At 38.5% G+C, this 26,659-nt stretch overlaps 1 protein-coding gene across 3 annotated transcripts in view; it reads left to right on the top strand.

The window, feature by feature from the left end:
• The window catches only part of ARHGAP6 (Rho GTPase activating protein 6), a 317,250-nt gene extending 291,783 nt beyond the window's left edge, over nucleotides 1-25,467 (top strand). For all 3 annotated transcript variants that reach the window (XM_066176816.1, XM_066176815.1, XM_066176817.1), the window contains exons 6-13: nucleotides 456-511; nucleotides 4,850-5,000; nucleotides 6,241-6,389; nucleotides 9,471-9,650; nucleotides 14,016-14,113; nucleotides 20,158-20,420; nucleotides 22,492-22,572; nucleotides 23,364-25,467. In XM_066176816.1, coding sequence (XP_066032913.1) covers nucleotides 456-511; nucleotides 4,850-5,000; nucleotides 6,241-6,389; nucleotides 9,471-9,650; nucleotides 14,016-14,113; nucleotides 20,158-20,420; nucleotides 22,492-22,572; nucleotides 23,364-24,070 — 1,685 coding nt within the window. In that variant the 3' untranslated portion in view covers nucleotides 24,071-25,467. The remainder of the gene's footprint in view (nucleotides 1-455; nucleotides 512-4,849; nucleotides 5,001-6,240; nucleotides 6,390-9,470; nucleotides 9,651-14,015; nucleotides 14,114-20,157; nucleotides 20,421-22,491; nucleotides 22,573-23,363) is intronic.
• Nucleotides 25,468-26,659: the final 1,192 nt, after the last annotated feature.

The following is a 26,659-nucleotide window of genomic DNA, read 5'->3' as shown; positions in this document are numbered from 1 at the left end:
TTGACAGGCACTTTATAAACAGTGAGTTACCCCAAATACCAACTTCATCCTGTACTCAAAGACACAGCTCAGTGCCCACATATTTAGTTGTTTTACTGCCTGTTTCCTTTGATGTCAGTCCTGGAAGTTACACCTGCAAACCCTGAGCAGTGCCTCAGTCTCTGCATACCTTTGTTCCTCATAGCAGAGGCACTACCAAAGTGACATCACAAGAAATGTCACAGAGATGCCATTTTGCAGATTAAGTGTGATCCTTAAAAACCACAGTGGATGGCTTCTTAATCACAAATGAATCTTGCGTCAACATGGTAAGTACAAGTTTGTGGAGAAATATGTTGCTTTTTATTTTTTTTTAATCCTTTTAAGTACACACATAGGTCAGAATGCTTTGGTTCAATACAATTTTCAGGAAAAATTAAACAATAAAATAGTACTATGATGTGTTACACTTGCAGGTCTCCAGACAGTAGGAATATTCAGAGTTGGAAGCTCAAAAAAGAGAGTAAGACAGGTGAGTGGATATGGATATGGTTTTCTGTCATCAGCTATGATACAAACAAATCTGATTCCTTTTGTTGTGATTTCTTCCCCATCTGTGGTATGGTGATATTTAGGCTTTCTGGGTCAGTGACTTCACTGTTTTTTTGATGGCTCATAAAAGGCCATTTCCAGTATCTTTTAGATCTGGTGAAATCCTTGTCAGGTTCTCAGCAGGTTAACAGTCTCTGTATGTTTTGCTCTGCAAAAGTAGCACAGGGTTGGAGATCCAAATAAACTATGGTGAAGAAATTTTCCAAAGGTCACACTGCAGGGAAAAAAAAATCTTGGCTGTTCGTTTCATCTCAGAAACAGCTGAAGCTCCCAAAGTAAACTCAAACTGTAAATCTTTTTTGGAAAACTCACGGTATGAGAAAACATGCAAGTACAGAACAATCCCTTTGACCCTAAGATCTCTGCTCCTAAATATCACCTTTCTTTTACCCCTGCTAGACTTAAAGGTCAGAGCAGACCCTTCCAAGTCTTAGTCTCAGCCAAATGATGAAAAAGCAAAGATAGTGTACAATTAGGTTCCAGAGATAAAGTCAAATGTGGGTGTTAGCTCCTAGGTATACCTACCTAGATATTGCCCTTTTATTCCCAGAAGCTAGGAATGCATGTTGAATTAGAACAGTGGAGAATAGTAGTTTGTGTTTGCATGATGCATAAGGAGGGGGTAAAAAGTTAGAGGAAAATACTCCTCCCAGGAAGTTAAGACCAAAAAGATCAAACAGAAAAAAAAAAAAAGGAAAACTCGACTGCATCTGATACCAGAAGTTACAGTTCTTTGCAAAAAGTTACAAAAACTTCACAGTGTAATGTTTTATCATTCTGGAAGGGTACCTTGAATAGCTAAACTGAATTGATTTTGGCTGGTAGGACAGTATAGCCTACTGAATTGTAGCTCATTCTCCGGCAGTTTCTATTCCTGAGTAGCTGGTGTAACACTAAGCTAAAAAAATATCTGCAGAGGCAGATCAACACTGAACTAGATAAAGTATTGAAGTTGCATCATATGTCTGAGGAAAAAGAAGAGAGCTTCTATCATTCACTTGTGAACCAAGCCTTACTTTGAACATCAATGTCTTTCACCACATTTCTTTTACTCTGTTTTCAAAAGGTGAGGAAATCAAGATATTTGGGTATCTGTGTTTTTTATTACATAGACTAACTTATTGAACTAGGAAAACTTACATATTTCCTTAAACAACAAGGATACATCAGCTTGGCCCTTGTAGTTACAGTAATAAGTGCTGTCAACATGAACACATGGGAAAGTCTGGATTCAATTAAAATTCTACTCATTTTCTGAACCATAGAGAGCCAAACCCAGTACTTCAGATTTTGGTGTGCTTTTGCAGCTGTTCATTAGTTTTTCTTGTGTAGAAAGTAAGCATATTTTGTTTTCCTTCCTTCCCCAGTTAGAAAATGTTCTGTTTCCACTGTAGTTTTTTGCAGTATTTGCATAAGTAAGTAGATGCATTTGCCAGCAGTGTTTTTGATTGGTGAGCAGGAAGAGAAAATTCAGGATATGTGTATCTCTTGCAAACCTCTTCCTTCATGTTCCATGGGGTGTCAGACAGAGGTTCCCAAGCTCATGTTGACTTAAGGTGGTAGATCTGGTGCATCAGGACGCCAGGTAGCATCTTGTGCCCAGAACAGATGGTCGAGCAGAGCATTGTTGCCAAGGTTGGGGTGGGCAACCCTTGATGCTGGGCCTGGTGACACTGTGGAAACTTCAGCCCTGAGGATGAAGAGTGAAATAGGTGGAGCTCCGCTCTCCCATCCCCTGTTCCTGCACAGATATCCTCATCTCTCGTATCATAAGATTCAGTAGATGCTGTAGTTCACCACCTGTATCTTCCAAAAGTCTGAAAGCATTCCATGTGAATGGAGTCTCAAAGACTTAAAGTTGAAGTGTACAGTTTTAACAGCCATGATACCTGGGCCTGAAGTGTGGCCACATCTCACCAAAGCTCCTATGCTATTTTGCTGCTTAAGACACCTCTGTAGGTCTCACAGGATATCAGATCACAAGTGCCATATTCAAGACTGTAACAGCAGTTTATGATTTAGCCAGCTATTTGGGAAGCCTGAATTCCTGATGCAGTGCTAATCTGTTTCCTCAGATGCTTTCAGGCACTTAGGTGCAGAAACAATCTTCTAGACTGAGGTAATTTAAGGTGCTCCACAGGGATATTCTGCATTTGTCACCAGTCTCCAGTGCAGAATTAATCTGGCAATGAAGTCCCCAAGCTGGCACTGGAAAATCTTTGACCATAAATCAAAGAATAATATTAGATAAAGAACATATTCTGGTCTTCATAGCATGATTATTCATTATTAGTAATGACTGATAATAATAGTGTTAAAATTAATCCTAATAAATTAGAATGGAGGCTGTGGTTTTTAATGAATCCCTGTCACACCCATTATGAAAGCACAATCTCAGCTGAAAACAAAGGATTTTCACACTGAACACACTCAAGATAGATTTGCCACAAATTATCACAGGCATATAGTTTGCTTGTGATTTAACTTCTTTCCTCTCTTTGGCTTGTTTGTAATATTCCCGGTGAAGAAACCTGATACCTCAGATTTATTTGTTTATAAGATTTAGCTGTAATCACTCTGAGAAGATAGGTTTAACATTGTGATTCCTCATAATGTTAACAAAGGTACAAATTTTTGCTAGGAAGTAGTTTTAAAACCTCTTGACTGTTTTCAAACTGCAGAAAGTAAAAGGTGAAGCTGTCAGCCTGAGGAAAGTATTCTGCTCGTGGTGCTGGAAAATCCCCCCAGAAGGAAAGGCTTTTACCTTTTCATAAGGTATCCCTGATTTGGGAGAAGGTTTTCTTCTGCCTTTGGGAAGTGTGATGCCTTTGAATTATAGAGAATTTGTCTGAGGACCAAAGCAGGGAAGAAAAAATAGCAGTATCTTGTAATGATGTTAGCTTGCTGTTTGTGAACTCTGTAATGATGATTACTTAATGAGTATAACTAAATTGGGAAGGCAGAACGAGGTGTGTGTGAAGGAATGTTGTGAAGTCTTGTGAACCTGTCTGCTTGCTACCTATCTTTACATGCAGTCTTAAATGATAAGAGAAATGTGGATTTGGTGGATATTAACATGATCTTACACGATTTTCCTACAAAATCTTAAATGTTATGAAATGTAATTTTAGTCGTTCAGGTTCCAGGGATAATGCAGTAAGGTGATATAAAGAGCCTGTCTTGTAATCTTTATTCTCTTGCGTTTCTGCCTTTGCTATGAATCTTGCATTTCTGCAAAAATTATACTTGCATACATGTTTTCATACAAGAGTGTCATATATTAGCTGAAAAAAATATGTATTTTATTACAATCTGGTACAAACCTTAAGTTATTATGTATTATGGAATAAGCAGCAATTAGATATTGTCTTGGTTTGGAAAGACAGGTGTCCGCCAAGGAAAGCTGGAGCTTCCCTTGGAATGGAGAATGTAAACCCCCTCCCTCCAAATTATTATAATTTTGCACTTAGGGGCTTTCAGGCAAAGATATGGGAATAGGAATAACAGTTCTTTACTAGGAACAATAAAAATACAAATGTAGTAGTCCAAAAAACCAACCAACCAAACAAAAAAAATCCTAGAAACACTGACGGAATCAGAATACAACCTGACACCCTGTTGGTCAGGGTGTTGGTAGCAGTCCAAATAAATCCTCCTGGAGTGACAGATGTGTTTTGTTGAAGTAGAGGTGATCCTGTAGAAGTGGTGGCAAGAAAGCTCTGGTCTTCCTCTGGGAAATCCAGTGGAAAAACAGGCTATCTTGGTGTTTCTGAGTCTGTTTTTATCTAGGTAGGAATGGTTGGCTCCTCCCGATGGGTGGGGCATCTCACAATGGGATGATGTAATGTTTTCAGTCATGTGGTGAGCCTCGATGGCCCATTAACAGAAGATAATCCCGCAGGAGGGAGGACAGGTTGTGCGAGAGATAAGAACACTGCCCCACCTGGTTTTAACAGCTGGCCTATTAACAGAAGAAACCTGCCCCCTACCCTCTGGAGTTAGGAGGCATGGGTTATACAAGAGATAAAGAAAACACCTCCCCAACCAGTTTCAACAGATGGAAAATAGAATACACATTTTTGGTTACACATTGCAACCCAAGACAGATATGCATTACATCTTTGACCTTACCAAAGACTGGTCGTGCTCAATCTTGAAAGTGAAAATGGGTAAATACGCTTCTAAAAAGATTTTCTGTGTTGAGATGTATTAATTGGGACAATAAGTGACTATGATTTTCTCTCATAATTTTTTTCAGTTACGTGAAGAGTTTGACCGAGGTGTAGATGTTGTATTAGATGAAGAGCACAGCATTCATGATGTGGCTGCCTTGTTAAAGGAATTTCTGCGTGACATGCCCGACCCACTTCTTACCAGAGAACTTTATACACCTTTCATCAACACTCTCTGTGAGCTCTACAGCATCTTGATTCATCAATTTTCAAAAGCTAATTTGTTTGAATTCTTTGATCTCTACTAATAGCCTTCTTTTATTCTGTTCCTTCAATGCTCTGGCCTTGATTTGCTCGACATATTTGTATAATACATTATACAGTATATAGTATATTCTAATATATGATGGCATAAATAATATAATATAATATAATATAATATAATATAATATAATATAATATAATATAATATAATATAATATAATATAATATAATATAATATATTCTTTAGTATAAATTTACTGAGGTATCTTCTTGTGTTTTATACTGTATAAGTATAATCCAGAAAACTAGAACAAGAAGGATTTCACTAACTATACATATTTTTGCATTTGTAAGGATGGAATTTATGTTGTCTATTAAAACTTGATCCTGTCATTGATCCAGCAGTGCCAGCTTACAGACTCCCATTTGAATCCTTGTATCTTAAAATTTTTACATCTGTCCCCTGACCAAAGTTCCAGCTTGGTTTCAAAAAATCAAGTTTCTTCATAGTTAATGGTCCTCAAAGCCATCATATTAAGTACTCCCAATGGTGTTGCCTAAGACCCAAGTGCTGACTCTCAGGGATTTAGGAAAAAGTAAAGTTGGACATTTCAAGCTTAAGCATCTGCCTGGTATGTGTTCTTCAGATGCTTTCTAGCCCTCATGTCTGAGATCCTGCCTCTGTCCCACCTTTGTCACTGGCTACTATTTAGATGGTAAATGGTTCAACTGGTGGTGGTAGCAGAACATCCTTTATTTCTCTGGTTGCTTTTCCAATCTGCTGGTACTTTTGCAAGATGAAAAACTGATTCAAAATGGCTGAATCATAAACCTGACTGAAATGCTTGACAGCTGCAGGTATATACCAGTAGCTACACCTAGATGAATGCAGTAAGTAGAAAAGTAAGCAGAATATTTGAGTCTAGTAACGGTGATGGAGTGTAAAGCATGGATTTTGCTCTCTTATAGGAGAAGAAAAATCCTATGAGCTTGTGAGCAAAATGTTGACCAACTAAGGCAAAAATCCCATAGCAGTAGTTCTTATAGTTTTGATGTTTCCTTAGAGTTTTCCCTTTTTCTTCTGATGCTGTAAGGAAAATTATTCTTAAACAAAGCTATCCCTATACCTTCCTTTGGGTTGGGAACAGTATATTTGTTCTGTTTTTAGGTTAGTTGGAGTGATTTTCTTAGAACATATTTTTTCCCCTCTTAGTATTAGAGCCAGATGAACAGCTCAGCACCTTACAGCTTCTCATTTATCTTCTACCTCCTTGTAACTGCGATACCCTTCACCGGCTGCTGCAGTTCCTCTCCACAGTAGCTGGCCACGCAGAAGACACCAGAGACAAGGATGGCCAAGAGGTAAGTCCTGGTCACTTGTGTCCTTTGTCTTTGCCTAATTTGTGGTCTGAAAAGAGACTTTTGAAGCCTTGAAACATACACAGTGGTGGCATATCCCTGAAAGATGGGAGAGACTTACTAATCTCTTTGCCTGCACTTCTTTACTTTCATTTGTTTACTATGTTCTTAGAGCTGTGAAGGTTTAATTTTTGTATGACTTAATCAGTAAAGGATCTACTACTTCCTTTGGGAGATTCAGTGTACAACCTTGCTGTCAAGAACATCCAATATCATCCATCCTTCCTCCTTGTTTTATCCCATTGTATTCTATGGAAAAATACTCAGAAAAGGTCAAGCATGCAAGGAAATGCTTTTACATTTTTTTTTCATTCTCTGTTGTTGCTTTTTTATATGACTTTTGGGCACAGCAGTTCACTTCTTGGTTCTCTTAGCTTCCTTGCGTGCCCTGGGTAGTGAAAAATAAAAAACAGAGGGCAGGAGCTCCAGCTGTATCCTTGCAGCTGCCAGACCTCATCACTAGCTGGAGTCAGGGTTCATCTTTGCCTGTTTTCTTTCTGACCTCCTTAACTGTTGCAGTCTGGACCAAATTCGATGTGCATTCACCCCACAGAGACAAGAATGCCCACAGCCATGGGGCTGAGCTCTAGCCCTGAGCATTCTCACATCTGCACCTGTGCCCATTCACACCAGAGAAGACCTGAAAATCCAGGCTTCCTGTTTCCTGCCAGGGAAGTGCTTGAACTGCTGTGCAAAAGGAGGCAACTCTGTTAACTGAATAAAATGGTCATGGTCTGTCAGGGCTTGACAAAAATATATTGGTTTATCTGTGGAAGGACTCCTCAGTCCTGTGAACTGCAGCAGAGACTACTTCTGAGACTCTTAGGAAACTCCTCGAGAATTTTGTCCTCCAGATGGAAAATCCTGCTGATTTTGTCAAATTTGGGTGCCTTTTGCAGTTGTCTGATTTTAACAATTAGCACTTTGAGACTTATTTTTGCCAAATTTCTGCCTCAAATCCTATCTCCCAGTTAATTCCATCTTTACAAGTCTCAACTTCCAGTGATGTATGTGACTTCAAGGCCTATTTAACTTTTAAATACACTATAAATGCTATTATTTATGTTCTCAGCAAGGAGCTGATAAAAAACTATATCGCTGTGATGGAAAGCATTTAGGAGGAGCCGCCTGTAACAGTTGTACTGTGCTTAAAAACATGTACAAGCCAGCTGAGGTCATGGTCCCCCTGGTCCTGCAAAGAATACTCTGTTGGTTCAGGAATGTACCCAAGAGGATCTTATTGCAGGGCTAGGGGATGCTACTTAACAGAGTTGATTCGGCTCCACCAATGTACATCAGCTTTGCCACAGGTATTTTGGCAAGGCAAATTTATATAAGCTATCTTGACAGTATTTTAAGCATCAGAAATATTATGTGCAACTGGATACCTTTTCTGGATAATGCAGTATTCTGGTCACAATTATTTAAGCTATTTATGAAGAATTAAGTGAGTAAAGGCATACAGGGCAAGAGAAAGTATTTTATCAGACTGTTCGCTATCACTGGAAGGAAAACAGCCAAGCTTTGGCACGCAGGCCCTCTTCTTGATGTCTTTCAACAGCCCTTCTCTCACGAAGATGAAGATGGATGACTAACTTTATTAAGTTTACTCATTCAGTTAATTTCAGTGGAAATGTTTACAGCATTTTTTAAGGACGCCCTGAGGCTGCCCTTAAGGAAAGGCTCCCTCCCTGTTTGTACAAACAGCCTGCACATGCAGATCCGGGCACAGCCAGAGGCTGCCCTGGCACACTTGAGGCACTGTGTGCCTGTGCATCCGTGGTGGCTCAAAACTCAGAGCTTAAAAAGCAGGTCACCTGAGAACCAGCTGGGTGCTTGGTGGTGTGCAAAAAGGAGTGTACTGTTCTGACAGTCATGCTGGGATGAGCCCGTAAACAAAGAACTGACCTGTTTGCTATGACTGCCCATGCACCTGCTTGGTACAGATGTCTTTCCAATGTCACACACTGCTCCTACCAATGAAAAGACAAGCTTTTTACTATCGTTTCTGTGCTGTCTAGTTGAGTTATTTTAAAAATGAACCAGGTGTAGTCAGTGAAGTTTTAAGTTTGACTACAGTATTTGGTGAATGATTAGCTACAAAAAAAAATTTAAAAATACTGCTTTGAAATCATCTGTTTTGTTCAACTCACTTCTTGAAATTCTATTTTTACTGCCTCTTTTTGATGTCTCTTTATATCCTTTAAAAAATTATTAGTTCAAATAACCTATACTTTTTACTTTGCTGAAATAATAGAAGGGGAAAATAGTAGTCTAATCACAAATATGACAACAAAATTTTTGATGTAATAATGTATATGACATATTTTTCAGATAATTTCTGTCTAGTCTAGTATATATTCATAGCCTTTTGCTTTCTTAAAATTCAAGTTACGGTTGCTTCCTTGAGCACAGTTTTATAAAAGTAGGAAAAAAGGTAAAAACCCCACAAACTAAAAAAAGCCACCTAAAAAGTAAACATTTGGCATGTTCTAGAAATACAGGAAAATACTTACAAAAACAATGAGCCTGCTCCTTAATTATCTCAACAGTTTAAACATGGAAAAATATCACTGTATATGTTTCAAACCATGAATGCTACTTGAGAAAGGCAGGAGCTTTCTGTATTTGGTCCTAAGAGACAGTAATGTGCTGAGATGCTGGAGTAGGAGGGAGGTTCAGAAGTATGCCACTGTTGAGCTCCCAGGGAATTAAGGGCAAAAAACACTTCCACCTTCTACTCCTCTACTCCACTTGAAAATATATCCAGAAAATCGACTGACTGTGCTTGTTGCAGAGATGTTCAAAAAAGGTGTTTCTATAAGCTGTTCATTTTTTATTGATAAGCAGCAGGTTTTGATTTTGATGAATGGAACATCTACTAAATGGGAGGAGGGGCAGGGGAGAGAGAGTGTGGATGTGTGTTTGTGGATGTGTAAGGGTGTGTGTATAGATGTGTCAATATACATACCTGTATACATTAGGCCCTGTGAGACCCCACCTCATTTTTATTCTCTTTTATAGATTACTGGGAACAAAATGACATCACTTAACCTGGCCACCATCTTTGGCCCTAACTTGTTGCACAAGCAGAAATCTACAGACAAAGAATTCTCTGTTCAGAGCTCAGCTCGAGCTGAAGAGAGTACTGCTATCATAGCTGTTGTGCAAAAGATGATTGAAAACTATGAAACCCTTTTCATGGTGGGTGGATATTTTTTCATTACTCATATGCATTTGTAATATAAATGAGAAAATACCTAACTGATATTAAAGTAGTTGGGGATGAAATAAACTATAGAAGCTGCATTAAATTAGGATCAATTATTATTGGTAAAAAAGAGTATTCTTCTAGCAAGGAGAATGATTTGCAGTAAGTAAATATATTAAAAATGTGTACTTGTATCTTGCTTAGAATGCTTTCTGAATAGGTAAAGGTATATTGTTTAGAAGATTGTCTGTGAAAATAATGGGGTTGGCCATTCAGTTGTATACTGAGCAATGCATGGACAAGACTGAAAATGATCTTTCACATACCAGTTTTGGAAGTCAGGAAGACAATTTTTCTGCAGGGATTAAGAGATTCTTGATTAATTTAAGGAATTGCCTTCCCTACCCAAAACTTTTTTATTGGATGGATGGAGAGGAAAGACAAAGCTTCCTTTGTTAGTTTGTTAGTTGGGTAAAAGGAATAAAACATGAATGTTTGTAGTTCCTGAGTTCCCTTCAGTTCTCTTGTTGAAGCAAGCTAGTTCTTCATAAGAAGGCTGATGGCCTTGGACTTGGACATGTTGTTTACTTAAGACAAAGCTTCGTTAGATCATATTTCTCATGCCTAGCAATTACCTGAGCAGTTCTGTGGCTTTATCTTATGCTCTTTCTGTGTACAAAATTGTAGGTCAGCTCAGCATGACTTGTGTCTGAGAAAGCCTTGCTCTGGGGTAGCAGAGCCCAGTCAGACCTAGTGGTGGTCTTCATTATTCTGTCTTCATTTTCATTAAAAAGCCACATTGTAACAAATCAGTAATCTTGAAAAAAGTGGAAAAAAACTTCGGTTGTTGTGTCCTGAGACTAAGCAGCACTGTGTGTTACACTGAGGAGATAAATTCCCAAAGCAGAAAGAACACTCTGCAAACCTCCAGTGCTTCAGCAAAGCTCAGTGCTGGAGACCTTGTTGGAAGAAGATGAACAACCCTGAACTGTGGGCTCATGGCCACATACTACTGTAAATGGAAGATGTCTGTCACTTTTCAAAAGGATCTAGAGCATGAGAAAGCAATCATGAGCCCTGCCTCAGATGTCTTAGCCTCAGATGAACCTTTTTGTGGTTTTCCTGCCTTTTTTAAATCTTGTACCAGTGAGACACTTGCAATAGTTTTCTTTTTTTGGTTTTGTTGTCTTTTTGGGTTTTTTTTTTTTGGTTTTTTTTTTTCCTTCATGCTTTTCACAGCTGGGGAAAATGCTAGGTGCTATTTTTCCTTCCACATCAGGAAAAGAAAGTGACAGAACTGCACTCTTGGGTGAAGGTCTGCTGCCCCGGAGTGTAGATGGCACTATCAAGTTTAAGATAATACTTGAATAAGAATACTCACAATACTTGAAGTGTTCTTACTGTTGTCTCTCTTTAAGAACTTCTTACAGCACAGACTCATCTCAGAACATAATACTTAAGGCACGCATTCTGACTTTCAATGTGGAAAGGATGGGGCTAAGGTTACACTACCCTGCATCTGGACTCTTTTAATTCTGGTGGATTTATTCCTTCATCTCTTCATTGCTTCAGCTTTCATCTGGAGGTTAAATGCAGTGTGGGAAAAAAAATTTCTTTTTTTTTCCAGTGTTGTTTTTACTGTTTATACTTGACATTTATGCTACATTAAAAAAAAAAAAATCTGGATTTAAGCATTCAGCTACAGCTATAAGATGGTGTGTTAATGCCTAGATGCTTTTATGTTTGGCTTTTTTTCTGTTACTTTCATGTATGGGAAGGTTATAAAACTGCAATTGGTTTCAGTATTGAGACTGGAACAACATTTGTGAACCAAACCCTAGGAAACCAGGATGTGTTGGGGTACCCAGACCACAATATCAGAAAGATTCTGACATGTTGGTGGCCCAGAGAGATCCTGTTTGTTGGAACAACCCAGGATATTGAGCACCATTTTTACTAAGTAGCTATTGTTAACATCAGTAACATGCAAAATTGGGTTTCTCAGAGAAGATGGAACCTAACCATGCTTCATTGATATCAGTGATGATAATCACTTTCGTGTCCAAATCTTGCCTGTTTCAGTGAGTCTTGGGGATGTATTGGAATGTTTCATGGGGATGTATAAAGGACTGTTCTTTTCCAGTCTCTGAATTACATCCAGCAACTGAATCAAAGAAGGCATAACTCAACCACCGTTCATTTTTGACGTGGCTTTTACTTGGCATGAAGGATGGAGAAGAGCAGTGTGTTCATGTATTTCATTTCCTACTGTCCAAATCCAGCCCTGCTGCAAAGAAGTGCTACAGAGTGTATGAAATTTCATATTTTTACAGTTAGAGGCTACTGTGGCCTTCCCACTGCAGAGGCAGTCATGCACTGCCATTCTCTGCCACACCAGTGGCAAAGGACAGCACAAAGGAGACACTTCAAGGATCTCTCCACCCTTCCGTGTCTCAACAGCTGTGACAATCATGTAGCATCCAACCCCAGAATCTCAGAATATCTGGTACTCTGCTGGAGTCCTGACAACCCCAGAGCCCTCTGATCCGTCCCTGTATGTCCTCCAGAGCTGTTATTTCAGCAGTTATTTCAGAAGGCTTCCCTTCTGACCCAAATTTCAAATTCTCATCCATCTACTTAAGTGCAATTACCAGTAAAACAATTAATTCAGTAATAGTTACAGTGACATCTTCCTGAGATACTGATATTGTAGTTCTCTATAAGTGTAAGTTTACAATTACATGCATATCATTTCTACACTTGCCAAATTACTGAGCTAAACTGAAGAAAATTGCTGCACAGGAGGAAGCCCCAAACCCAGCAGGTAGCTAGCAAGGAGATCATCAGTACAAATCTACTTGCAGATTCATTCCGGTAAAAGTCCTATGAATCAGTAGAACTATTTAAGTTTGGGTTTCATAGAAGCTTTCAGTTGGAACCGAACTTCTGGTGGAACTTTTTCAAACTTGTTATGGTGAAACAAAAGACTGATTTATCTTTTTCTTTTTTTTTTTTTTTTTTTTTTTTAATATGGCAAGATGTAGTTTTATTTTTCTGACAAAGTTCTCTCACTCATTTCTTATAAGTTATTTGATTTAAAGCTGAGTAGTAAGTTACAGACAAAAATGTGTGGATTCTGTTTTACCATGGAACTTTATCTGGAGTTTCTTCTAGTGTATAGAAAGGCTGTCTAAATGGAGAAGTTACACTACACCAGGTTTCCAAAAATTATATTCCTATTAAAAAAATGTTTAAAGACTAGTGTATCAGTGACCATCAGTAAGATATTTTTCCAGTTCAGAGACTGAATACAATTTTTTAAAAATGAGTATGTGGTTACACAAGTTATTAATAGATATTTTGGATCAGTTTGAATTAAATTATTCAAATCTTCATTTATTTTCTGATTATTTCCTTATTTTAACTTTTATGTAACTAGATTCCCTAAATACCTCCTAAAATGAGATATTCCTCTGGGGAATGTGTTAGTAATTCTATTCCTATTTCCCAGGAAATATCAGAGGGAACAAATGGTCCATTAAGTGTTACTTGAAGGTCAAGAGATTCAGGCTCTGACAGATTGCATCCAGAAACATATATTACCCAGCTGATGACTCCTTGCTGAGATTGTCTTGCATCGAGTTCCATCTGTCTTGAGTGAACCTGGGCTGTTCAGATTTCTTGGATGGTTTCATCTGTTTCAGTGTTTTGAAGATGTAATGTGGACAAAGCAGACAAACTCACTTGAGAATTGATAAGACTCATGTATAGTGCAGTTGGAAGCACAGAGTTTACTTTTGCAGGTTTTGGGGTGCTATTTCTTCTACCTGCCCTGGAGATGTTGCTGTATCCTGCAGCATTTAAAGCTATCAAGGGTTTTGAAGGTTCATACCCATACAAAGTGCAAAGAGAAATTTAGCAAATCAGAAGGACAAGCTTCAAAGAAGGTGACACAAATTCTGACTGAGCCTGTTGGTCAGAATGGCTGGAGAGGCAGAGATTGAGATATGTAAATGTCCTCATATCTTTGAAGGGCATAGTAAAGTAAGGACCTTAAACCGAAGCTTTTGAGATTGTGATACATAAGTAATCGCACTGTTATTTCCAGATACAATAACCAGCTGGATACCAACCAGTTATTCAGCAATAATCAGCATTGAACATTGTACAAAGTGATCTTCAGTCCTACTTCATCTGTTGTTACATGAAATTCCTCTTCTGAATGAAAGCTTCTGAATATTTTATATGCTCTTTGTAAATGTACTTGTACTTGGTTGTTTAGATTAAGCATAGCACCAAAATTAATGTATGTGAAAGGATATTAACCTCCAACTAAGTATTGTTTTATGTCTTCATAGGTTTCTCCTGATTTACAGAATGAAGTGCTTATTAGCTTATTAGAGACTGACCCAGATGTTGTAGACTATTTGCTGCGGAGGAAAGCTTCCCAGTCATCGTGAGTAATCTGTTTTTTCATCATCCCTTTTTCTGCTGGGAATTTCTATCTCCCACTGGAAGTGTCCAAAAGGTTCTAGTTTTCCACAGCTCTTCTGCACTGTCTACAGTGGAGTAGAAATATCCTCCCCATTACATAGACTCTGCCAAAGAAATTATGACTCTTGTACAGCGTTTTCTAAAGACAAAACTTGTTTCCCTGATTCAGAGGAAAGATTGTGTTCTGCTGCAGAGAACAGAATGACATGTACATAAAAATATTCAGTGCACTATTATCTGACAGGATGTATTTTAGTCATCTGCTGGTTCATGTCTTGGGTTTATTGTAGTCTTCAGTAACAGGAAGCATGTATTCCACTATCCTTGAAGCACACCCTAGAGTGCCTTAACACTGTCACAGCGAGCCGCTTGATCACTCTGTCATTCTTTTCCTATCCTGTACACATAGGACATTGTGAACAAGACAACTGCCACAACAGCAGCCCTGTGGAGACTTTGGATATTATTTAATTGTATGCTTTGTGAAAGATCTGAAGAGAAAAAAAATCACACTGGTCACTATAGCAGTTATGACACAATACATATTCTGACCTTGTGTATGGTGTATATATGCCTGCACCTTTGTGCCTTAATGCTGTGAGTCTGTACATTCAGATTAACAGGATTCCTGGCTTTTTCATGGGACCACACAGTCATTGTCTTTATTCTAGTAAATCCCAATATGGCAGACCCAAAACTCAACAGACTTGCTTTAAGTAATTTTTAAGAGGGTTTCTAGACTCTAAACTCTCTGGGACACATTGGACTTTGTCTTCCTGTGTTTGTGGAAAGTGCCTAGTGCATTCAGAATATAATCAAAATTGAATTTGTACAGTCAGTTAGCTATGATTTTTTTTCTCTCCCTCTTAACATTGTATAGTTGGAGGTAATGTAATAGTGTGCCTGGCTTCAAAGGAAAAGATATACAAGAAATAGTGTAACTAACACCTTCAGGAAAAAGCTTTCTTTAACTGTAAAATTTGGAAACAAAAATTTGTGCGGAATATATTGAGTTGTAAAGGATTTTGTTAGTTTGTTAACATGAAATTTCACAGATCATCTGATTTGGGGTAATTTGTGTGAAATAATTTCGGCTAGTTTGTCTGACTGACAAGTAACCATGCATATATTTAGATCACAGGAAGTGCAGGATAGTTACAGGTACATGAGTTGTCTGTTAGACTTGTTTCACATTTGCCGGAAGCCAAGACTACAATTAGGACAGACACTACAAATCATATGACATAAGACAGAGTGTAGAGACTTCTTCCTTTCAACCCTTAGTTTGGAATGATCACAGTATTTCTAACTCAAGCTAAAAAAACTTCATGCTGGATTTCACCGTCTAAATGATAAAAGGACAGCAAATTGTATCTCACATGTGACTACACATACCAATTGTGCATAAGTTAGTCACAAATCATTGTGGATGTAACAGGTAATTGTCAAATCCTGTTTCCTTAATTGACTTTTCTTTGAACTTCCTTACTTTTAGCCAGCATGCACACCTAGAGGAGAAAATGCATCTTTTCTGGAAAGCCGGTCACAACTGACAAAAGGCTTTTGTAAGGAATTGTTCTGAAGCCGAACAGGAGCATATAGCTACAGTAGTACTAATTTATTGTGTTGTCAGTAAGAGGCAGATGAAATATCACTGAGATATGAAAAAAATACTGTTATTTTTTTTCTACTCTGCTGTCATGGAAGCGATTTACTTTTAATGTTAATATGTTTTCACTGTAGTTGCAACTTCTTGGTTAAGATATTCCAGGCAATTAGAAAGAATATTGCTTAGTGTTATTGCTAGGAGTGTGATGCTCTTAAGAGATTAATGTATTTCACAACATAATCTCAATTTTGAGGCTACAAATGTGTTGCTTATTTTTCCTATAAGAAATGTGAGACAGCAGACAACAAGGAAATGTTTGTCTTTATTTCCTAAAAATGAGCCTCCAAAATACATCCTTATTGCTCTTGGAAATTGCCTGGTCACATACTCAAAATACAAATGTGGATCTATGGAACAAAAAACTTTATATATACTTGAGACGGTCTTCATCAGAAGAGCTAGTTGACTGTATAGAGTATAGAATCAACTTCAAGACTTTAATGTTACATTAATTGCTTTGAAGTCCTGTTCTGCAATTGCCCTCACATTTCTGCTCTTGCTGTCATTATAAATGCTTTCTTGGCTCTGATCTAACAGAGAAAACATAATCTCTTTTCCTCCCTAGAGGAGGACAAATCAGATGTTCCTCATCTTTCAGTTCCCTTAAGAGCTGAGCATTGTGAACAGTGTGTCAGGGAATTTATGGAAGTTGTTCATGGTAAAGCGCTAATTACAAATGGGCAGCAATTGTGAAGTGTGCTTTTGTGGGTGACTTCCCAATTTTTTGTATGTTGGCTTGATGACAATGGAATTTGGGTTTACAGCTGTAAGATGAAGCATCTTTAAACTAACAAAAAATAAAATCTATTTCTTAAGTTTATTTATTGCTTATCATGGTTAGTAGTCCTTTCAGAGTAAATAAGTTTCAAAGTTACAGCATTTTTGCATGTTTTTGGATTATGATAATGAGTTTTAATGCATCCTGATCTGTGATACAAAGAAGCCATACAACAAGTTATACAGTATGTGTAAATGCAGTTTTTAAAGCTGCAGAGGCTCCTTGAAATGTTGAGTCCTCTACCCTGTTACAGCAGCAACCACATCATAATCCCACAGTAATCTGCCTTGTTGGTAGCACCTGCGTTACACAAATATGCGTGGAAATTAGTACTGTGTGCTGCCAAGCCATCACACTCCATATGATTTGCCTCTTGAAGGAGTAATTGTTTTCCCACTCAGAAGCTTTAAGTTATAACAGAAAAGGGTTTCTGCCAGAAAAAGAAAGGGATTTCCTGTTTTGATAACCTTGATGCTAGTAGAAAAGTAGGAATATCCTCAGTAGAAGCAATTTTTGTGATTAACGCAATTCCAGTTCTCCCATGCAAATGGCCTCTGGTGGACAACATCAATTCATAGAAAGATGCCTGTTGTTTTGGGATCTGAAATTGTTTTTTAAATTTATGTGCCATAGGTTCCTTCAGCTGCTTTCAAATCTTTCCATTGGTACTTAGCCACTTTCAAAATCTTTTCCTTAACATAGTTCATAACCACTGGAAAATACTTTACTTGCCTTCCCATTCCTCACATTTGATTGCACATAATCATCTATTATTCTTTGTGGGGACAATCTGCCCTTCCTCATTTATTGCACACAGAGGAGTGGATATCTTGCACAGTATTTATGTTTTTCTTCCAATTTAGTTTCTGCCCTGTGAGTGGGTAGAAAAAATCTCATTATCCACAGGAAGAAAAATTTTGAATTGTAGTAAACATCTGTTGCTAATGGACTCAAACAGTAAAGCAAACAGATGGAAAACTTGCATTTTAAGGGATTTGTGAGAATTTCTTCTTTATTTGTAAAGAAGCAAACCAAAGTCCTCTTGCAAGTTGTTTTATTTTTGTTTGTGAAGTAAAGCTGCAAATGTATGAGTTCAATTTCCTGCTTTTAAATATTTAATTGATTTTGATGGTTTCTTGTTGTAAGATTGACTGAGCCCACAGCAGTTCCTTTGATTATTAAAGCTATTTTGCCTAAAAAACTTTGAAAGTGATACTATAAATGTATATAAAAAATAGCATGGACTTACCAGCCAAAAGTGTAAATCAGTTTAGAAACGTGAATGTTTGAATATTTCGAAAGATTTAAAAGTTTCCACTCAAGTAAATTTTTAGCAGCAACACTGTCTTGAGAAGAGGTAGACTATAAAAGATCATTCAAGGTAAGACATGAAATCGGTGTTTCACAAAGCTCGAGTTTATGTTCCCACATTCTTTCATTTCCATTTCCCTTATTCCTTGTGTTACCTTGCCATGGCTAAGTGCTGGTTTATATCTCTCTTTACACCGTGCAGCACAGTTAGGTTTTGATGCTGCAAAGATTTACGTGCAATAAACCTTACTGTTTAGATTACATTCAATCTAGGAGGCTGGAAAGAAGGGCATTCAGTCATAGGAAAGCTGCAGATACCAACATTTCTTCCCTTTCCTAAGAGGTCCTTCCAGTTCTTCTGAAAATCCCAAGACATTGCTTAAATTTCATATCACTGCGCAAGGGTTTTTAGGACTTAAGAGGACAGAAAGAAAGAAGCAAGTGGCAAAAAAGGGAAAAAAGGTTTGTGATAGAATTATACATACTTAAAAAACTATAGTTCTTCAGTGTATGTCTGTTTATAGGTTAATTTACATTGGACTCACGTTCAGATAAGAAGTTTAGATGAGAAGTTATGTAATGTATGGTGGTTGTTTTTTGGTTTTTGGGGTTTTTTTTTATGACTCCCCAGCATTACCATGCTGCTCTGGGACACTTGTGACAGAGCAGCTTTGCCAAATGGCAGCTCTGGTGTTTGAGTTTGCCTCAGTTTAACTCCACCAGTGGTTTTGTCACTGAGAGTTACTGAGGAGTAATTATTTAATTAATTCCCAACACTTCATAGTTGCCTTCATACTGAAAAAAATAGGAACATTGAATAACGTAATAATCATGTTGTTGATTGTATATATTTTATTTTTTGGGACATGCGATATGTAAATCAACTGGTGAAAAAACAATAGCTTGAAAGTGGTCTTAAGTTTTGTCATTATTTCTGTATTAATATTTACTGTGCTGTGGCTAGCTGTGTGTTTTCCTTATTTTCTTTCTTCAGTTTTATTTTATTTGTCTGGAAAGAGGGTTACTGTTCCATAGTGAGAAATGAGTTTTGGCTGCTCACCATGTTCAAGCTGTCTTTGGATTTCACTATGAAAAAAGCTGGCCATTTTCAGACATTTACAGGAATGAGCCTCTGTTGTATCACATTTAATTAGAACAGATATTAGCGAGAGGTCCCTGAAAGAAGTGTTTGACTCAAAAGAAGCAAAAGATAAGGATCTATGAAACAAAGGTGCAGAGAAATGAAAAATGAGTAATAGAAATAAAAGTCAGTGAGAAACAACAGGAAAAAAAAAGTTGTTTATTTACAGAGTAGTTCTACATGTTCTTTGTGATATTCAGTGACTCACAGCCTGCCTCCCACCTGCATGGCCAAGAGTGACAGTTCAAGAAATCTCCATCCATGTTCCCAGCACATTTCAAAAACTAATTGTTTCTCTTTGGCTACCTTTGGCTGTACTTAGGTGGGAGTTGTGTTTGCCTTTTCTTGGCAAAATTAAAGGCAGTTCATGTTGGTGGTGGTGTGAAGGTGAAAAGGTAAAAAGTTGTAGAAGGTATCAGCAGAACCAGTTGTTTGATGCCCCAATCAGTACAATAAGTACAGTAAATACATCTGTATGTCCCCTGTAGAATATTTACTTCTTAACATCTCTAGAAGAGGATCATTCTCATAGTGTGAAAGGCAAGCTGAGTGCTTAATTTCTCTATGTAAAACATCAGAATAGAAGAATTTATTTTCGCATACTGCTTAGCATCAAACTAATCTTCCCTATCATCCCTTCAGCTTTATTGTTGCCACAAGCTACATTGTCAAGGTAACATAAGGAATTGATTCACTGCTTAGTTTCCTCTGGTTTACTGTACAGTTGTGTGGGGTTTTTGTTGTTTTCTTTCTTGACAGCAACATCTTTTGATTTTGAGTGGCCTCTGCTGGCCACTTCATGGCAAAAGTGATACTCACGGAAAATCCACCTCCGTAACTGTTTCTGAAGTGTTTTCATTTCAGCAGCTGTGACCATTCTCATGTATTTGATTTTATCTGTATGATCGTAGAATCATGGAGTGGTTGGGTTGGAAGGGACCTTAAAAGTAATCTAGTTCCAAACCCCCTGCCATGGGCAGGAAACCTTTTACTAGACCAGATTGTTCAGAGCCCCATCCAACCCAGCCTTGATGTCAAACTGCACCTGTAACTGTGAACATGAAGCATTGTTTTATTAACAGTAGTTTGTTCATCAAAATTTCTCAGGAGCCCTGAGATGCTGCGGTCAGAAGGTTCCTACTCCACAGGAGAAAGACATTCTTCCACAGACTCCAACAAAGCTTCCAGTGGGGATGTCTCCCCTTATGACAACAACTCCCCGGTGCTGTCTGAGCGCTCACTGGTGGCAGTGCAGGAAGAAGTTGCCCGCAGCCCAGATAAGCTGTACAAGGTACCTGAGCAGTACACGCTGGTTGGACACTTGCAAACTAAGCCAAAGGAGAATTCTTCTGCATCACAGGCTGGAAAAGGTATAGTGCATCCTGCTTGTGCTCTTCCTTCTCTTCAGTGCCTGATGGAGATTCCTGAAATAATGGAATAGTGCCAGATTTGTACTATCAGCTAGCAGGATTTGAGGATTTAACCTCAAATAATAACCTCATTAAAAAAACCACAGACCAACACCTTTTTTTTTGTATTGAGCCCAAAAGGATCTGTGCTGAGTCCTTTGTATTAGCTCAGCCAACTGTCAAGGATGCTCCTGGTATGGCACTTCTCAAAACTTGGAGATACTATTTAAGAAAAATAGAACTATGTACATCTAATTTTTCAGCCTATCTGTGACAGCATGGCAAAGTCTAGTCCTGATCCATGAGACTGTAATACCTACAAGGTTATGGTTCAGGCTTTGGAAGGAGCTGAGATTTTAAGATTTCATGCGCAAACTTTCTCCAGTTGTAAAGAATGACCTCAACACCCTCTCACTGGAAAATGTAGCTGAGCTGCACAGCTTTACATCTGCAGCCAATTACACACCTATCAATACTAGTGCAGGGATCCATTATTTCCGTAGCTACCTGGGGAGTGCATACCTGAATGATTTCTTTGGTAAAGAACTGTGGTTTTTTTAAACTAATAGCTCATCAGCACTTCAAGATGCTTTTCCTATAAAAATATATAAAAATATAAATATAAAAAATATAAAAATATAAATATAGAAAAATAGAAAAAACTGTCATCCATGAAATTTTTACTTAATGAGCCAAACTTTAAGAACTTTCAGTGCTTAGGGATGCATGTAACTGTTTGGTGGTGTTTTTAAAACCACTTAATTTCAGATGTACTGCCTAGACACTTAATTCCCTTTGGAATTAATGGGATTTGGACTAATATTTCAATTATATGCTTTGTAAATGCCAATTGGAATTTATCTTCTGTATTCAACATCTAAATCTCTGAACAGGTTTAAGAATTTGGTCAGATTTCTATTAAGTTATGAACAGGAAATGACATGAGGTTTTATCATACTAACCATCTTTTGGACTTTAATATGCATCACAGAGATACTGGACCATGACAAATTAGGAAATTCCTCTACTGACTAGCGGAATCAGAAAAAAAGCATTAAACTATTTATAACCCAGCATTTCATTAAATCTTTGTTCCTTGGCTGCACTTCTGGGTAAGATGGGCAGCATCCTTGAGTTGATAGAGCAGCCTTGGGGCTGGGGCTGCCTGAGAGAGCATTGCGAGGAACTTACCTTTTGTGGACCAAGTCCTCCCCAGAGAATTGTGCAAATTCTCTGACTTCAGTAAGGCAGAGGACTTAATGACTCATCAAACTCAGGCACCCTGCCCATGCAGAGCTTGCTGAATCCATTGCAGGATCTGATCGTGAAACAAGTAACTGTGAGCTACATAGAATCATAGAATGTCAGGGGTTGGAATGGACCCTAAACATCATCAGTCCCAACCCCCCCTGCCATGGGCAGGGACGCCTCCCATTTGATCAGATTGCTCAAGGGCTTATCCGGTCTGCCTTGAACACTGCCAGGCTTGCGGCACCCAAAGCCTTCCTGGGCAACCTGTTCCAGTGCCTTATTACCCTCGCAGTAAAAAATTTATTCCTAATATCTAACCTGAATTTCCCCACTTCCAATTTACACCCATTACTCCTTGTTCTATCACTATAGTTCCTGATGGAGAGTCCCTTCTTGGCTTCCCTGTCAGCCCCCTTCAGGTACTGGAAGGCTGTTACAAGGTCTCCCTACGACTTTCTCTTCTTCAGGCTGAATAACCCAAATTTTCTCAGCCTGTGTTTGTAGACAAGGTGCTCCATTCCTCTTACCAACTTCATAGCTCTCCTCTGGATCTTTTCCTGTATTTCCATGTCCTTATGTCGGGGTCACCAGAACTGTACACAGTACTCCAGGTGGAGTCTCATATATGAGATGCTCATGTTAGGTACACAATGAGGGTGCCACTGCATGTTAATGACTCTGATACATTACATAAGGTTTTACCTTTCTATTTGTATATTTCTAAATAATGTCTTTAAGAGGATTGATTCATCATCTTTTCCCTGCTCTTGCTGCTGTTTAGATGTTTCTGAAGATCATTTTGACATATGGGGCACTTGGCATTCAACACTGAAAAGTGGCTGCAAAGATCCAGTAATCACAGGTCAGTAATTTCTCAGTTTTAAATCCCAAATCTGGCAAAGAAAAAACAGTTCCTTGTTCTCAAGAAATCACAGTGAAACCAGTAGGAGAATTCACGTTGTCCAGAGCTGGACTTTTAAAAGGTGACTCTTAAATATATACAGAATACAGAGCAGCACAGTGGTTATACTTTTCTCTATTCAGTGGAATACAGAAAACAGCAACATTTCAAACTATTAAATATAATTTAAAAAGTTGTTTTAGAATTGCTTCAAGAAATAGTTTTAAATTTTTTATATAATTCATAGAATCATAGAACCACAGAGTGATAAGGGTTGGAAGGGACCTTAAAGATCATCTAATCCTAACCCCCCCTCCCTTGGGCAGGGACACTTCCAACTAAACTGGGTTGCTCAAGGCCTTAAGCTTGAACACTGCCGGGGTTGGGGCATCCCCAGCCTCTCTGAGTAGCCTGTTCCAGTGTTTAACCACCTTCACAGTAAAAATGTCTTCCTCATATCTAACCTGAATTTCCCCTCTTTCAGTCTGTACCCATTACCCCTTGTGCTGTCACTACAGTTCTTGATGAAGAGTCCCTCTCTGGTTTCCCTGCCAGCCCCCTTCAGATACTGAAAGGTGCTATGAGGTTTCCATGCAATCTTCTCTTCTCCAGGCTGAAGAGCCCCAGCTTTCTCAGCCTGTCTCAGCCCCCACCTCTCCTCTACAGTGTGATACAAGGGAAAAGCAGTAGCTTGTTAAATGCCACGTGAATGGTTCTGCAGGCTCACGTTGTGTTTCTGACTCTACCCCCAGGTTCTTACGGGAACATTTACGAAAGCAGCTTGCTGCGGCCCGGACAGTGCTCCCTTTCCCAGGGGAACCTGGCCATGTATTCCCCTCGATGGCAAGGCAGCTCCTTGGAACTGGACAGTGGCAGGCAGGTCATGCGGAGGAGCCAGACGACAGCTGCCATTCCCGAGTGTCAGCTGCAGCCCGTGGCATCTCGGGTGTGCAGTAACCCACACGGGGAAGCTGGCTGCAGGAGTTCAGACCTGTCTCACTCCCAGTCGGAGCAGCACTTGACTTTAAGCAGTGTGGAGGACCTCAGTGAGCACGACTCCAATACGGGTTGTTTGCAAAGCACAACCAGGCCTTCCTACAGGAGAGAGCGGCCACCGCCGCCGTACCCAGGCCCAGCAAAAACAAGCTCTGCACTGCTGCAGCAGTCAAGAGTTTCCTCAACGCTGCACTCTTTGTGGAGACTTCAACGCCCAGAGAAAGGCTCGGGGCCGAGGGCAGCTGGAGGGGCACCAGGCAGAGCCCCTGACCAGGCCACCTCCAGGCAGGAGCAGCCGGCCCCGCACACACAAGTGGGTCACAGCTATTCCACAGCACCTCATAGCCAGAACAGTGAAAGCGTTTCAGAGGCGGACTGGAATGAGTGGCAAAGGGAGAGGTGGCAGATTTGGGAGCTGTTATCAGCTGATAACCCTGATGCCCTCCCAGAAACCCTTGTATGATCTGACTCTGAAACTACCACTCGTACCCATGCCTCCGTCTCATGGGGAAGCAACGGTGACATTGGAAAACAGGGAGGGCTTGTTTGTTTTATACCAACTGAATTGCATATACTTTTTAAAAACTTTGTTCGCTTTAATTTCTCGACAGCACTGTCAAGCAGTTAATTTACAAATACAGTATGTTCCTGTTTTTCAGCAAGCTTTTGAGAAAAAACAAGGTGAAAACTTCAGTTTAATAACTCTGTATGCATATGCTGTGTATAAGATAAAACTGTTGCTTTGATGTTGCTAAAAATGTATTTATATATCTGCAGTTTTGATGATTGTATATTCTGTACTGGGTATTGTATGATAATCATGTTATGTTTTCATATACAGATGTCAATCAATCATGACTGCTTTTTTAAAAAAAATCACTGCACTTACATTACCATGATATGCATTGGAATTCTACAGAAAGTGCACAAGCTGGTTTCTGTGCTTATATATATATATTAAAAAAAAAAAAAGCTGTTAAAGGGTAAAGTTGTACTTCTTTTCACTGCCTTTTGAAAAACACTAAAATAAAGTGGAACATGAAAAGCCATATATTTTATAAGGGTAGTAGTGAGCTTAGAGGGGGAAATGCAAAATATTTTTTTCTTACACATATGTTTGCAAAAAACCTTAAAATTTGACACAAGATTGTAAAAGTATTTTTTTAGATTCTGGTAGGAAGCAGCTCAGAGAATCTAAGAACAACATTGTGCCTAAACCAACGAAGTGTGTAGTGCAAAATCTGCCCTCCCATTCTAAAGGAAAACCAATGTTATATATGCAGGATATAATATATATATTTATAAATGTATGATTTTATGTTTTGTTTTAAAACAATAAACTGGAATCCAAATTTTAGAAAACCAAACCTAATAAATTGAGATGTGTAACACTGAGAAAGAATATGGCTTTTCCTTTGAAATAACAAAGCTCCAGCATTAAGAAAGTTAGAGAAAAGAAAAAAATGCAGACAGACACATGAAAGGGAGTTAAGTGGAGTTTCAGAAATGAACATGACAGTTGAAGAAGCTCACAACTAACTGTGTTTATATAAATATTGTGCCAAAGTCTGGGTCAGTCACACTTCCTGGGTAGCTGTATGTTGCGTTGTGTTAAATGTTGCTGTTTTGTACACGCTGTTTTTTAGCTGCAGAGCCGTTTGTGGGCAGCGGGTGGCAATGTACTGCAGCGTTCCAGCGAAATTCCTTCTTAGCACTCCGTTAGGGAAAGTGTACCATATCAAAAGAATTTTATAAAACATACTAGGCTTAATTTTAATGAAGTTGGAGACTTATTCAGTGATGTTGTCTTTAAATTCTGTCTTGTGCCATAATGATGGAATAAAAAGCTGAGTAAAACAATGAGCAGATTTTTTGCTCTTTTTTTTTTTTTTTTTTGGAGTAAGGTTTATTGGGTATTGATATGTTTTTATTACATTCTTGAGTGTCTCCATCAAAAACATCTAAGAGACAGAGGAGCTTAAGGGCCACCTTCAAATGCAACTTAAATACACAAGATTCAAGGTTTTACTTTAGTGTGAGGCTTAAAATCCATCATATGAAGAGTCCTTCCCCTCATGTCTCCATTTCTCATCGTATCTCCATTTTCCAAGTAAAATGATAAGATAAAAGCACCAAGCCAAGTAGAAAGGGGTGAGATTTGGCCTTTGATTGTTGTAGCTCTTTTATGCAGAATAAATATCATTCTTTTCTGGTAGTTGCACAGCTTTTCCAAGTATTATCATGGTGTGAGACTTGATAGGAAAAGGTCCTTGTGTGTCCCTTGTTGCTGCAGCTCTGTGTCAGTTTATTCTAAAAAAAAAAAAGTAGTCCACCCCAAATTAAAATAATTGTGGAATATAAAGAAAGACAAAAATGAGCTCTTACAATCTTCACTTTTTGATCTTTTTCAGTATTATTCCAGGCTTGATACAGATTTGCTATAGGGAATTAGCTTCTGAGTAGTCCTCAAAACCTCAAAAGTGTAAATCTTGCTGCAGAAGATAGTGTATTCACTAGATATCCATCTCTTCTCTTTAAACCCTTCTAAATACAGGAGCACCTGCACCCTTTTTAGTGAAGGATGTCTGAGGATTACTCAGCCTCATGACGAGATTGCCTTTTGCCACTCCCTCTCCCTGTATGTATTTATATATATATGTGTGTGTGTGTGTGTGTATTACCATTACATAGTTTATGCAACAAAAGATGAAAAAAAACGGCAAGACAAAAAAACAAGACCACTGTTGGAGGCCTTGTGTGCATACATTTTAATAGATCGTCATGTGGAAGAGAAGGGATACAAAGTAAATTCCAATAAATTACAGTAACACTTGGCAAAACTATATAATTTATGTCATTTTCATTTGAACAGGGCAGAGCAGAATTATCATGAGCAGGTTAAGAATGTAATTTTTAGTTGCAAGTCTTTACAGGAAAGGCTGAAATCAGTGGCATCATTTTTTCATGCTTTTTTTCTTAATGTATTTCTGAAGAAAGGTAGCTATGAAAGCTTGTTTCTAGTTTTATGTTGGGTGATCGATCTGTGTGGGAT

Source organism: Chamaea fasciata, unplaced genomic scaffold (assembly GCF_029207755.1).
Source record: "Chamaea fasciata isolate MVZ Bird 193981 ecotype frontalis unplaced genomic scaffold, bChaFas1.0.hap1 SCAF_2, whole genome shotgun sequence".
Lineage (NCBI taxonomy): Eukaryota > Metazoa > Chordata > Aves > Passeriformes > Sylviidae > Chamaea > Chamaea fasciata.
Note: the sequence above shows the minus strand (reverse complement) of the source record. Positions and strands in the feature narration are given on the sequence as shown.